This window comes from Mercenaria mercenaria, chromosome 19, assembly GCF_021730395.1.
Source record: "Mercenaria mercenaria strain notata chromosome 19, MADL_Memer_1, whole genome shotgun sequence".
Lineage (NCBI taxonomy): Eukaryota > Metazoa > Mollusca > Bivalvia > Venerida > Veneridae > Mercenaria > Mercenaria mercenaria.
Genome location: NC_069379.1, coordinates 44,703,320 through 44,718,097, shown reverse-complemented (window position 1 = coordinate 44,718,097; position 14,778 = coordinate 44,703,320). Strand labels below are relative to the sequence as shown.

General features: G+C 35.5%; 1 protein-coding gene and 1 long non-coding RNA gene across 2 annotated transcripts; one reads left to right on the top strand and one right to left on the bottom strand.

Annotated features, from left to right (window-relative positions):
- Positions 1–8,595: 8,595 nt before the first annotated feature.
- Positions 8,596–9,090, bottom strand: LOC128551047 (piggyBac transposable element-derived protein 2-like). The gene has a single exon (XM_053531338.1). The coding sequence runs from the start codon at positions 9,088–9,090 to the stop codon at positions 8,596–8,598; it is 495 nt and encodes a 164-aa protein (XP_053387313.1).
- Positions 9,091–10,185: 1,095 nt separating this feature from the next.
- On the top strand, positions 10,186–11,010 carry LOC128551223 (uncharacterized). The gene is made up of 2 exons (XR_008368720.1): positions 10,186–10,342; positions 10,694–11,010. It is a non-coding gene; the product is annotated as an uncharacterized LOC128551223 (long non-coding RNA).
- Positions 11,011–14,778: the final 3,768 nt, after the last annotated feature.

Genomic DNA, 14,778 nt, shown 5'->3' with positions numbered 1-14,778 from the left:
TAACAACAATTTCTACACGTAATGTGTGTACCCAATAGTTGCACCCGTTTCTGTATTCACAATTTAGTCATACATAATTTTTTCTTCTTCCCTATACGTTTTTGTGGCCAATGTCAAAATTAGATTTACCGCTTTCGGTATCATTATTATCTTGATCTTCAGGAGTAGGTTCTATTACAGGTTTCGGGTATAGTGTTCCACAGGCTGAAGAACATTGGCTGAAACTAGGTCTGGTGTTGGGGCTTGGTCTAGTGTTGAGGCTGGTGGTGGTGTTTGATCTGACCCAGTCGCATTATCTGCTCCTATAAAATGTAATTTTAAGGTAATTCTGCACGTTTCATAAACAGAGTTATGATGCCATCACGTCAATTATACGGCTAGCTTAGTATAATATATGGATATATTGTACGGAAAGTATTTTTAATCCTAGTATTTAAGTAAGTAAATTTATGTGAATGTGTATTCTACTTCAACATAATGATAGATCATATGGTTAATCTCGCCTAGGAATGTTATCATTAAAATATATATTACGGAAGAATTTTATTTTAGTTGTGATTTTCTCACGGAAGACCATCATGAAAGCATGTGAGGTATCACTGTAAAGTCAGTGTAGATATAAAGTAACCACACAAGTCCATAGTTTAAATTGTCGAATTTTCTAAGCTTGTTATGACATTATGAAAAATCAGTGCTTAATAAAAAATATATTATACAATGAACTGACCCGAACATACAAAACTATATTAAGTAAGTGATAACATGTGTGTCGTAGATAAATTTTCTATTTGAAATATCAATTGTAACTTTTTCTACAGGATTTGCTTTTTTCCTATCTGAATTGAAAATTCCACTGCTATCAGTCGGACTTTTCCATCGAACAACAAACTCTAGCTGTCTTTTTGAGTTTTGACAATAGCAGCATTCGCTGAGTTATCTTCCCTAATGATATGACAGATGCCGCCACGGGCGATTATGGCCTATCATGCGGTGTACTCACGGCTTTTATCGTAGTGTAAAAGTCTTTTCTTAACCTTTCATGCATTTGGCACTGAATAAAAAAAGTAACTAAAGTATTTGCAAAAAATAATTCTAATCATGCAATTTATCAATATCATCTATTTGGATAGCCGTTTCTTCTGTTTTTAACATGAAATTGTCATCCTTTCAAAATGCTGGCTAGAAATATATAACTGAAATTATTGTTATAGCATTAATTTAAGTGAGTCACATTTCCGTTTAACTTATAAACAAAGAGGGGCTAATTAATGTAGCTAGTTGACAATATTGCTAAAAGACCTCGGACATTTTTCTATTCAGATTGCCTATCCGATTAAGGAAAACTTGACATAGGGATAGACTTCTGAAATTGCATAGTTATGATAGTTGAAGACCATTTCTAGATAAATGCGACTTCATTTTACAAGTTTATGAACAAAAAAGAAGACTTTGTAGACATTTCGCATTCTCTTTTCTATTAAAATATGAACATAAATCATTTTTACCTTTTAAACATTTTTCCCACCAGTGACGCAACAAAATAGTTCACATGCCTTTGTAAATAATTATTATATACGTATGCTGCAGAAAAGACACTTGGTCACGGGTGGGAAAGTGTTTAAAATGAAAATAAAACTACGTACAGGGTGTCAGCAAATAAATTTTAACATAAATATTTGACACTTATTGCATGTGTTTCCTAAACCTTACATATATATACAGCTTTATTCATTTTTGTAAATATTTCAAGCACAGAAAACACTAAACTAAATAAATAGGGGACATAGAAAGTGAAGCTAGAAAGCAGACAGATCTTTATAAGTATATCTTATGAACTTTGCAATCAGATCTGTTACCTCTTGACAGTCCGTCGATTGAGTGTTATCAGGACTGAGACAACTGCATCTGTCATAAGTCAAGAACCAAGCAAGTGGCTTCGACATATTACATATGTGTCTTCAACGTAAACATGACAAAGAAATACAGACGAACTTTTATGGGAATAGTGCCACTTTGGTGCAATTTTTTTACCTTTTGTAGGACACAGTTGAAGCGAACATAGAATGCATTTTAAGAGCAACATTTGCTTTTATTTGATCCAGCATCCTATACCCTAACAAAAACAACACCAGACACCATCACATTAACTAACCTAATTGCTTCCAGAACTTACACTGACACCCATAGAACTAATACGGACTCGCCCATAACTAACACTGACACCCCCAGAATTAACATCAATTCGCTCACACATCTGAAATTTATTTTGAAGCCAACCGAAATACTAGTAAGGACCTCAAAGAACTAACACAGACACCCCAAGAATATCTATATAAATAAGGTTGCTACTAGCTAGTGAAGTTCCACTGATATAAAATGCTAAAAGTAAGGCATCCCTGAACCCGCAGTGGAATATGCAGTCTCCTGCGCCCCTCCGTTTCAACTGAAAAAGGCCAACTACGCCAATGTATGGCCAGCTACACCACTGCATGTATTCAATAATAATCCTCCATATAATGCCCGGTCAGTATTGTACATGTGTATGAATACAGTATAGCAATAGATGTATAGAAAACAAACAATAGGATATGATCAATGCATCAGTGTTATCATGGGCACTCGGGTGGAAATAACTTGAAGTACAGTTAGGGACCAAATATTTTGTTCCACTCTTATTTTTTCCGTTACGTTTATTTTGAAAAATGTCAATAAAACTGATAATCTGCATTGTATCAGTTTATTTATTGTGTTAAAATATTTCATAGTAGACATACCTTAAATACCAACGCTTATTTTAACTAAAAATACACATTTAAAATTTTTCAAAAATATGACCCTTAGTTACAAACTGTTCGAATTTCAAGAAAACGAATATAAAATAAAACTATTTTTTGTGACAGTTTGATAGGAATATAACTTATTTATCAGTATTTGAAGCTGTTATATAAAACTATCAGCTACTGAATAAAATCTGGAAATTAGATCCCTCGGAAGCATCGAGAACAATGCAAACAGTGAAAAATGAGTTGAAATCAATGATCCCGAAGGACCAGAAAATATAACAACACTGAGATGAAGTCGGGGCGACTTTTTACGGCCGCCACACAGCACTTAACACCCGCAGAAGTCAAGAAATAGCATTGAACTTAGGGCAAAATCCCTAGCATAATGTCCGATGTCCTTTTACCCCTGAATGGAAGCTTTGTTTCAAATAGACAATGGTTACTCTGGATACATTAAGTTTGCATAAAATTTCCTATCCACTGGCTTCATACTGATTTTATCATAAACATGTGCATGCCTTTTGTCCTGTTAACTCAAGGAGGTTCAGTAATATGTCTTTGAAGCAGACTTGACACTTCCTGCTTCCACTTGGGTATTAAATATCGGCCAGTCTGATGTTAATGTTAATGTTAATGTAATGTGTATGATAAGTTTTCTTAATACTTTTAACAATTTGAAATAATGTCTAATAGGTCTCACAATTGTTTTTATTTTTAAAGCTTTACAAATTTGTGGTCTATGTATTAAAAAATCCTACGTGTTTTTTATTGAATGTAAAGATTTATTTTTTCATTTTATGTGGGCAAGTTGCTGTGAATCTGTATAATTTGACTGGAAATTAAAGAGGCAGCACCATAAAATAAGATTAACACGTGGTACGTCAACTTGTCAATAGAGACTATTTATGCTTCATGGATGATATTTGAGAAAACAGCTATAATAATTAATTGGGCTGATGGAAAATTGAAGGGACATCTTATCACAAGGGCATATATTCTAACATTTTACAGTAGTTATTATTTTATTTATTATATCATTCATGGCCTCATTGCATTAAGCTGTGTATGCAGACCTTTCAGATTAAGTTGTAACTTTAGGAATATATACTGTCTATATTGATACTTATTTTAAGAAAATAATCTTAATACTTGCACAATGATATAAAGGATTTTCCAAGGAGGGCATGTCAATATTGCAAAATACTTTAAAGCGAAATAAAATCAGTTATTTTCACAATTAAAAACATAAAAATCATACAGTCCATAAATAAACTGAAACACAGCAAATGCACTTTAGAAAAGTCCTTACAGCTAGTCTCAGAGTTTTCAAGGCATAGAATATCTGAATGTTGATGACATTATCGGATACTATCCAAATGTACTAATTTAGTTTGAAGTTAAAGCGACTGAATACTGATATGATGTAAATAATGTAAACAAACATTTCTAGGACTTATTCGCATGTAGCGCTACCTATAAGCGCATCTGTTTAATCAGGGGAATTAACTGACCGATATCGCCCATTGTTCCATATAAAAACAAAACAACATAAATTTAAGATTATTTTATGTCAGCAAGATGTCTTGTTAAAATAAAACTAAATGTCCCTGTAAAGTAGTTCCATTCTGTTCAAAATATTACACAAGGTTATGCTGTACTTGTTTGTTATCTTATCGGCTTTAATAAATTTTATCTAAGAAAATGAAGGACGAAATGATGATGTTTAACAAAGAGGTTGTGGTCGCTCTAGAAAATGCAACGAATCTAGCAAGTGATGAGGGTAATGTTTTATTACCTTTTGCTAAGAGTTTGTGATCTCATAAAGAAGTCATTCACATACTCCATACGGATGTGTCACTTGTGGTGACTTTTAGCACATGAACATTCTTGCCTGGGTTGCTTCCTTTGGTTTTCAGATTTTAAAAAGCATTAAAGATCTATTTGTTACATATCATTTACAAAAATATGCAGGATATTTATTATATAAAGTGTGAGTTGTATGAATTGTGAATAAGCATTAGAAAATTTTCATTCATTTCTCAGAAGGGGAAGACAAGTCAGAGGATTAAAAAGGGTCATAAAAAAGCTTTATAACTGTGCTCTTTTGTATAAATGGTAATATATAAAAAAGATTATTAACAAAGATTTAACTGTAACACAGACACTACAACTTACAGCCATATATTCAAGCAATTGCCCTCCTTGATGTGTACAGCTACAGGGGAAAAAAAGAAATACACGTGCAAAATACATCACGCCATAGAAAGGCTTGAAATCAATACCAGTCCACACAAAACATATATAATTATTCATCTTTTAAATATCGCATTTTACATTTTGTAAATTTTAATATAGCTTTAAAAACATGAACAACCACTGTACATAATTAACAAAACAAAAATAAATAAATAAACTCATCTAAACATTTCTTTACATAAACCTCCAACGGGAGTTTCTTCAATATTTGAGAGTTACAGTGTGCGAAAAGATCACCTACAGAAATTGTGTTTTAATGAAGAAATGAGTAATTTTAGTAGGTATTTCCCAAAATCTGTGTTTTAAACCCGATATTTCTCGTGTACGTCGGGGATAATGTTGAAAAAAGTTGTAGTTTTAGGTTCCATACTGAAAGTATAATTGTCAAAGTTTCTGGTTTTATTCGATATTTCGGATAAGTATAAAAAAGGGTCATTTAGCAGGTTTCCATTCATTCTAATATAGCCTGAAGGAGTTATTATTGCCCGAATGAGCTATTATAGCTCGATCGGGGGTGTTTCCAAGCCTGTTGTAAGCGACTGTTATTTGCATGTTTGTAGAGTCCACGTCTGAGTGGCGTGGGTTCGGTTATAGAGATGCTGCGTTTTTGGAACATCGCAGTTCACTGTTCGATATATGTCCTTTTTTGCAGGACGCAAACACATTGATTTGCAGGGACGCGGGAAGAAAAGTCGCATTCATTAAATATTATGGCATTGTTGCGGAACGAAAAGACGCTAACAACAGCTTTATTTATGTTCAGTTTCTGCTGAGCAACCTCACTAATTGTCATTCAGCTGGTACACTAGATCTAGGATGTTTGATTTGTGGGATGCGGGAAGAAAGACTAGAACTACTAAATAAAACGGCATGACGCAGGTCAAATATTTTCTGGGTACCTTTCTGAGGGATTTAACTCAAGCTAATGGGCTAGGGCTGAACTGAAACCGTCCAATGGGTTAAAAATCAATTTATCACCCTTTGTCCCACTGGCACCAGAACAGAAAGAAAATGCCTCTGTTCATGTTATACCTTCCTAGGTATTCTATAAGAACCATGATCATGAAGGGGAAAATTTACTGACCCGTTTCAATCGCGCATTTCATACTTAAACACGCAGTTCGTTAAATGTGTACAATGGATATCAAACATGTGGTGATTTATCTTCCATTGTATCCCGGTCACATTTCTTCAGTACATCTTATCTTAGAAAAACAACACGTAGTTTGTAGTTATTTCAACGTTACACAAAAATCTTGGTTGACCTTCCCTGGTGAAGATCCGTTTTAGATTACAGAACCATTCTGATTGGCTGTTGTGAAAATGTATGTCAATCGTCATTTTACTACACGTGTTCGCTAAAAAGTGAAAATGCAGCATAAATGTGCAAAATGAATACAATAAACAAAAAAGATGCAGACTAATGTACGATTTCAAATTAAAGATAATATGTAAGATGAATTTCATTCATCATTTCCAGTTTTAGTGTAAAATTGTATTTTTGTTTTAAATTCTGTTTTTGTTTGTTTACATTTCGCTAAACATGCGCACACTGTCGTGATCTCTAGACCGGATGTTCAATAGGGAAGGACAAGCAAGTTTTTTCTGTAACGTTGACGAAAGCATAAAATATGTTGATAATCTCAGCAATATGGAATATTGAGACAAGATGACTGGTGCACGATGGAAGATACATTATCGCTTGTTCAATATATTAGGTACACATTCACCGAACTGCGCGTTTAAGATGAGGAATTTATAATTGGAAAGGGGTTAGCATATTTTGCCGTTCATGACCATGGTTCTTATAGAATACCTAGGGGTAGGGTATAACATGTACAGAGACATTTTCTTTCTGATCTGGCGCCAGTGTTTTGTCCTCGCTGATTATTGTGTTATTGTAACGCGACCACGCTATATAGAGAGTTGTCACTTTGTGCCGCATCCTTCTAATTCCAACTTTTTAAAAAATTAGACCGTTAAATACAAACACACTGGAATACATAGTTTTGATACTACTTTAAGATACAGGAAGAATGGTTTAACTCCCTGAGGCCGATATCGTAATATACCTGCTGCGGCGAGATAAGAATTACCACTAAACGTCGAAGAGCATTTTCTGATTTTATCATAATCACACTCGCATGCAGTCAAGTACAATCATGCAGGAAAACATTAATAACTGGGATGTAAATCAAAATAAACTTACAAACTCTTCAAAGTTTTAACAAACAATTTTATATCCATATTTCGCCCATAACTTATATCCACATAGAATAATATTTTCACATTGAAATATTCACAATTTTAACACACCTATTACGTTTATTGAATATTTATACATTTCTGATTTTCTTATTTTTTTCACGTGTAAAGACGGTAAATTCCAATAAATAGAGATACATCATTAACACAGAATATTAGCACCAGCATTACTTGAAATTTACATCCGTTTTTGTGCGAATATCGATGGTTAATTTTGATGTAAAATCTATTTTTAAATATGTACATGAACGTGTGACACGCGCTAAGAGCATGTGTAAAGTCCAGTAAAGTTACGATATTTACATCCACCTTAAGTTTAAAAACTATTAAATTCACAAACATGCCTTTATTCACAAACGTTTTTTTTATTTTATGGAAAATATTTTGTTGTATTAATTTTATCCACTTGTATGTGTAGTCTATGTATGTTTATGAATGTTTCAAACTTCTAAAACTTAAACATTTTGAATGAAAGTGCATGTTGTACACAATTTTCATCGGGTATATTGGTCCGGAAATCGTTCTAGATGGTATGGTTTGAAACACTCTGCGCCTGATACCACGGGGCTTGCAATGTTCACACCGACGATTCTTTCCCATGTCCGCTACCCAGCAATTCGAGCCGTCTGCATATGGGGTGTTCTCTTTCATAGCTTTTCGTTTGTTTCTGACCATGTAGATACCAATGAGTTGTTTTGCTAGCGACTTGCGATAGTCAACCATAGAGAGTTGTTTTGTCTACCGTTTCGAGACTTCCTTTGATGATTAGGGGATTCCTTCATCAGAATGTACCCACACACAATTGAAATGTCCACCAGAAACCAAAACAGATATTTCCAACATTTACTTGTTTTTCTACCACAGGAGTATAATGCCCTAAGCTGGTCTGCGCGATCTACTCCATTCATGAATTTTGTGTAATTTTTCACAACTTCTGGACAAGGCACGTCAATACGGGAACCATCTTTCTGACGTCGGAAAACGGTAGTTTGCCGTCGGGGATCAGTGTTTGTTGACAGCAAGTTCACAGGACGCTTGTCCTTCCATGTCAAGGCAACTATATTTCGTTTTTGCATAATCACAGACTCTCCTTGGTTCTTTATATTAGCATTCCGTATTTGCGGTGGTACCCCTTGTCTCTGAGCTCTAACAGTTCCACAGGCATATGTGTCGTTCTCCTCTAACTTCTCAAATAACTTCACCGACGTGAAAATTTGTCCATGTAAATATGATGCCCGCGATTTAAAATGTCTCTAGTTAGATCCAACACTACTCTTTCGCCAAGACCATACTATCCTGTGTTGTTTTCCTTTCCAAGGTACACCTGAAAGTCGTTGATAAAATCATTGTGCGGATCAGCCCGAACCCATACTTTTATCCCGCGCTTCGTTGGTTTCATCGGGACATACTGCTGGGTGGAAAGCCTTCCGGTGTAAGCAACCATTGCCTCGTCAATTGTCGACTCCCTGTGTGGCCGATACGCAGACGACAGTGAAGTTCGTACTTTTTCAAGCATTGGACGCACGTGCGCGATTTTGTCATGACCGGCGTCTCCTCTGGGTGGATTTACCGATGTGTCCGCGGCATGAAAGTACTGATTGATATTGTCAAATCTATCACGATTAATTCTATGCTTGATTCCACATATTCCGAACATTTCATCAGTTGAAAAATAGTCATCAAGTTGTGGTGCTATGATCACTCCAATAACAATTTGAAATCCAATATATGCCTTGATGTCAGCCACAGTCACTTCGCGCCATTTTTCGTCCGGCTTTTCACGCATTTTCCGTACGGCTTACATGTTTGTTTCACGGGCTAAGTCCTCATATATTTCTGGTTTGAAGATTTGTTCAAAAAAGTCAATTTCACATTTGTCCTCGGATAAAACTGACGTCGGTCCAGGATTTCCTTCTAAGTGCGAATTCCATGCAAATTCTCTGACCATTCATTTTTCTGATGTTCTGCTAACTGAATCAAAGGAATTTCATCATCTGAATCATCATCCGACGGAACTGATATGTCAGAGTGAGAATAATTTATTCTTCATTTTCAGAAAGATCACTGGCAGACGACATTATTGTACTCTTTTGAAAGTCAAATAAAGTATGAACAAAACACAGCGGAGTTCATATTTTTATTCCCTTTAACATGACCGCATAATTACGAACATTTATTTAAACAAGGGAATTAATTATTAACATAATTAATAATTACAACATCTAAGAAATAATTCCCAGTATGCATATTAATTTTGCTTTTGTCAGTATTATCAAAAATTAACAAGTATGTGACGCAATCAGCATGACCTCGATGCTGCGACCCTATAAACATGAAGTCATTGGGCCAACGATGGAAAACCGTCAAAGGATAATCGTTGTTGGGCCACTGTTGTATACACATAAGTATTGTAAATACAGCTGTTGGGCCAACGTTGAACCAACTTTAAATTTCAGTCACAGATATCTCTGCATTGGCCCGATATTGATTTTCAGGGAAAGACTTATACAGAGAAAACATCGTTGGCCCAACGTTGGCCCATTAGAGGTAATAATATAATAATTGTATATTTAAATTTACATGTCACTGTTTTATCACAAGCCACCACAGGTATACACAGGTTGTGTAGGTGTAACATGCAATATATAATTAATAATTAAACACTTTTCTGCACCAGTTCGTAATCAGTTAAATTTGGGCTAATTAAACTTTAAACTTATCTGCAGTAATGCGTAATAATATTTTGAAATAGTTCAAATCTACTACCTTGAAATAATTGTGAACAAAGTATTGAAAAAAAACTAACTCTATAACAAATATCTAATTTTATACAATCGTAAAATGTTTACAATAAATCTGTTGAATATTCCAGAACATGAACTCTCGTTAACCCGAGTTATGTAAGAAATCCCAGAAAATGTGGTTAATTTTACTCTCTATGCCAGATTTCTAGCTTTATAGACAAGTGAAGTAAAGGAAACTATTATACATGTGATAGGTCTAGATTTAACAAAAACCCGGTCTTCCAGCTATTAACTGTAAGTAGAAGTTTTTTAAAATATTTTTTTGATAAAGATGTGGGATCTTACAGAGAATTTCTTTTTATATCCTGTATGCATGTTATATCCATATGACTTGAACATATGTTAGATACTTATATCTAAAGCTGGCGGATGGCACTTGTGTTGAGTATTAAATTCTGTAGATAAAATAACTCATACTCGTATTCTCGTTAATTCTTACATATTTTTCTCGGTTAAATACAGACAAAAATTAATTTCATACATTTTACGCAAGTTTATGTCCAGAGGTTTATGTGCATTTTTTAGTTAATGTTATCAATTTGACGTAGATGGTTTAATCAACATTATGATTTTTGTTATTTACAGGGTGCTGTTCAAGAGAGTAATAATGGAGTGCCTAGCACTGTGGTGCACAGGAAAAAATAAAAAGCTGCAACTTCAGTGAGAAAAGAAAAAACAAACACAACTTGGATTTATAATGAGTTAATATACAGACAGTAATTCACTTTAGTAGGATTTAATCAGTGACTGAAAAAAGAAAAATATTTAGATTTATAAAAGACTGGGATCAATATTTTACATGTTGTAGTGATGAAATATTCTGTTATATTTCTTCAGGAAAATTGCAAACAAACTTTAAATAAATGTTAGATTTCTTTTTGTTAACAAAATCGCAACTAATTTGACAATAAAACGTATTAAATAATGCTAGTTTTAGTCTTTTTTTCAATTTCTTAATCGTTGGGATAGCGTTGGCATCCATCTTTGGCCAACAAAGAAACAGAGTTGGCCCAACGTTGGACCAACCATGAAGGTAAATGATAGACGAAAAATGCTGTTGGCCCAATGGAGGGCCAACGATGAGTGTAGGATATAAGTTGTTGGCCCAATGGAGGGCCAACGATGGGTGTAGGATACCAGTCGTTGGGCCAACGGTGTACCAAACGTTGGGCCAACGTTGCGCCAATTAGCAAAATGGCGTTGGGCCAACGTTGGAAATCTTCGTTGGGCCAACGAAGAGTCTGCCGTTGGCCCAACGTTGGGCCAACGCATGTCTGCTATCTGGGGACTACACTCGTCAATTGCCGTCCTGGGGAGTCCAGATAACGCGCTTATAGTCGCATATCGACGCTACAGGGGTAGAAAATATGACGACTATAGTCGCATATCGGCCCCAGGGAGTTAACTTAGTTGGCCAAAACTTCATTTGCACAAGTGTCAACTGCTATCTCATATCAAATTCGAAACCAAACTTATTAAATAAACTTATTGTGGTAAACTTCGTATCCTTGTTATAACATTTTAGAAATTTTTTAATTCACCACAAGACTTTTGTTCAGGCTGCGACCCAGCACATCTTGTGTTACATTATAAAAGATAATATGTAAGCCTTAGGGTAGATTTTAGAGCACTAAAACACAGCCTCAGAGCCACGCATTTGCAAAGTGGGCCCACAACAAAAAGAAGCTGTAACGGATGAATATTACAGACATGATGCTTCAAAGATCCAACAAGTACATTTGAAATTGATACAAAATATATACATAGGGGGCAGAAGGGGTAAGGGATAGAAAGGGGGTGGGGAGGAGGGTGAAGGGGAAAGTAGACCATGGATGAATATACACAGGAAATGCTATGTTCCTTAATCACAGTTACACTACAACGCAAACCAAATTAGCGCAGACGTTCATGTACCAAAGATAAATACAAACAACCACATCCAGCTAACCAATATACATAAACAAACAAGTTAGATACAACAACCTCGGTAGCCTACTGATATAGCGTCCGCTTCGAGTGCGGAAGGTCGTGGGTTCGATCCCCGACCGCGTCATACCAAAGTGGTACTAGCAGCTTCCTTGCTCAGCATTAAGAGGGTAGTGCTAGGACTGGTCAGTCCGGTATCAGTATAATGTGACTGGGTGGGGTATCATGTCACGTGTCTACGGCGTGATATTCCAGTGAGGCAGCTGTATAAAGTTGAGCATTGTGCTCGTTGCTATAAGTAGACACCGTCGTTTATATGACTAAAACATTGTTGAAAAAGACGTTAAACCCGAACACACACAACAACAATCGTGTAACGCCTTAGGATTCCGGCAGCCAAAATAAAGATGGGTACGACACCTTGCTCATAGTTAAAGGGGAGATAATGTCAAAACAAGGGAGCGCAATTGGCAGGGGGGAGGATGGGGGCAATGGAGGGTGGGGCGGGTGAGGTGTAAAAAGAAAAATGCTAACAACAAACAAGACAACCTACGCCACACAAAATACAAAACAGATATACAAAACAGACAGAAAACCAGTTGCAAATAGGTTCATCACTTTGGAACAGTCAGTAACCTATACAAAGGAAATTTGAGTGTGTGTGTGTTCGGGGTGGCGGGGGGAAGGTGTTAAAAGCGTTTACGGCATGTCAATCTCGCACATACCCTATATCGTGAAAGCCGGTAATATGGCGCAGCCGGTAATATAGCGCAACTGACGTCGTGAAAATACGTGTAAATACGCGGGACGTTTACGTTTTTAACGCACCTGCTGAACAAAACACGTTCAGCTATGTTAACAAGTCTATCTGCGCAGGCGAGAAGTCACGAAAAATATCAACTAACCTTGCACAACATTTATAACAATTTTGGGAAAAATAGTAACCATAAAACAATATTCGTTAGTAAGCATCTTTTGCATTTTTTATTGGTCATTTAAACTGAGGAAATCCAGAATCTTTCTCCGAGATCGGCCATTTGTATGCATGTACACAACAAATGATGAAATGTTTTTACGTCATACATGTCACACCTCTATCGATACGCGCATCGGTTGTTTTTGAACCGCGTATAAAAAGCAATAGGCCTAGACCTATAGTGGGAGTAATGAAATATTAAAAGTATCCTGTGTGTTTCATTTATTTTTAACGTCATCACATGGTATCAGCTGCCAAAACTTATTGCCAAGTCCTACGACAAAGCTTTGTCTGCAACCGCTTATAGAGTGCTTTTAGAACTACCGGAATATGTCCGTTTTCTCCCGATGCAGTAATTAACAAGCTTCCTAAGAAAACAGCAGATACTGACGAAAATACCAAACAGCTTTCTAGAAAACAAAGAAAAGAATTTAAAAAAGTAAAATAGATCTTTATTTAGAAGGCAATACATCTGTTAAGTACTTAGACTTGAAGAGACACTTTTAAAGGAAATAGACCCTAACAAGACTAATTAACAATACCACAACAAGAAAACTGTTTATTCCTAAACGTGTCATGTCGAAAAGGAACTAGTCAAGAAGAGGACCTAATGCCAAGTCAAATGTTGTGTGTTTACCAAATGATTTAAGTATTGAGGACGAAGATGTAGATGATGAAGTTTGTATTATATGTATTCAGAGGGTACCCGGCGCATTTAATTTGAGGAAAACAATTAAAATTTTACAGTGGGGACAGTGTAACAGATATGATGGATGTGTTCACTTAGAGCATTGTACAAATATCATAAGTCTTGGGTAAAAGCTTACTTAAGTCGGTAAAAAATTCTGGCGGAAATTCTGAATAAATTTAGAATTAAAAATTACAGGGTGTCTTCAGTCAGTACTTACGATTTTCCCACTCTTTATACTACTTTACCTCATAACTTAATAAAGAAACAACTTACTGCCCTAATTCAAAAGACTTTTGCCAGGGAAAATGCTACTTTTCTCGCTTGCAATTTCGATAAAGCATTTTTTACTAGCTGCATTGTAAAGAATTTTACTATGTGGACCTGTGACAAAGTTTGTAAAGACCTTTCCTTTTTATTGAACAATATTTAGGACAGGCTACCTCATTAGTATAAATTATGTTAAAATTGCTTCTGCAATATAAACGATAAACGTATGTACCATTACTATGACTTTACGTAAAGGTGGAACAATTGCGGTATGGTAAATGTGTATGTTACCGAATGTGACCAATTGAAAAACTGCATTCTGACACCACATTAATACATTTGCTGTAGGGTTCCCGAGAATTATAACTCCCAAAATATGTAAAAGGACGGGATATGATAAGGACCAAAAATGGCCCCCATTAAATATGCATTTAAAACAACACCATTCCATTGGTAATTAACTATATTTTTCAAAATCTACTAAGATATAATGACCATGTTTAGGGGGGTTGCGGGTGTCCGACCACAGCTGATGATTCAGAATGCCTCATGAGGGCCCCGTGCCAAGTTTGAGGTAACCTCATGGGTTTAATCTCACCCGACTCTTTAACGTGTATTTTAATAATATATATCCCTGTATGTATGCATACCGCTGACACGTTATTATATATTGTAATTTAAATTTTTGCGGTATTTGCAATGTCAATTAATGACGTATTTTTGTCAATTGCTGACGTATTTTTTTTCCATAGTATGAGCAGTTGTATCGTTTTATAATTGATACACTGGTATAGGATTGGAAGATTTTAC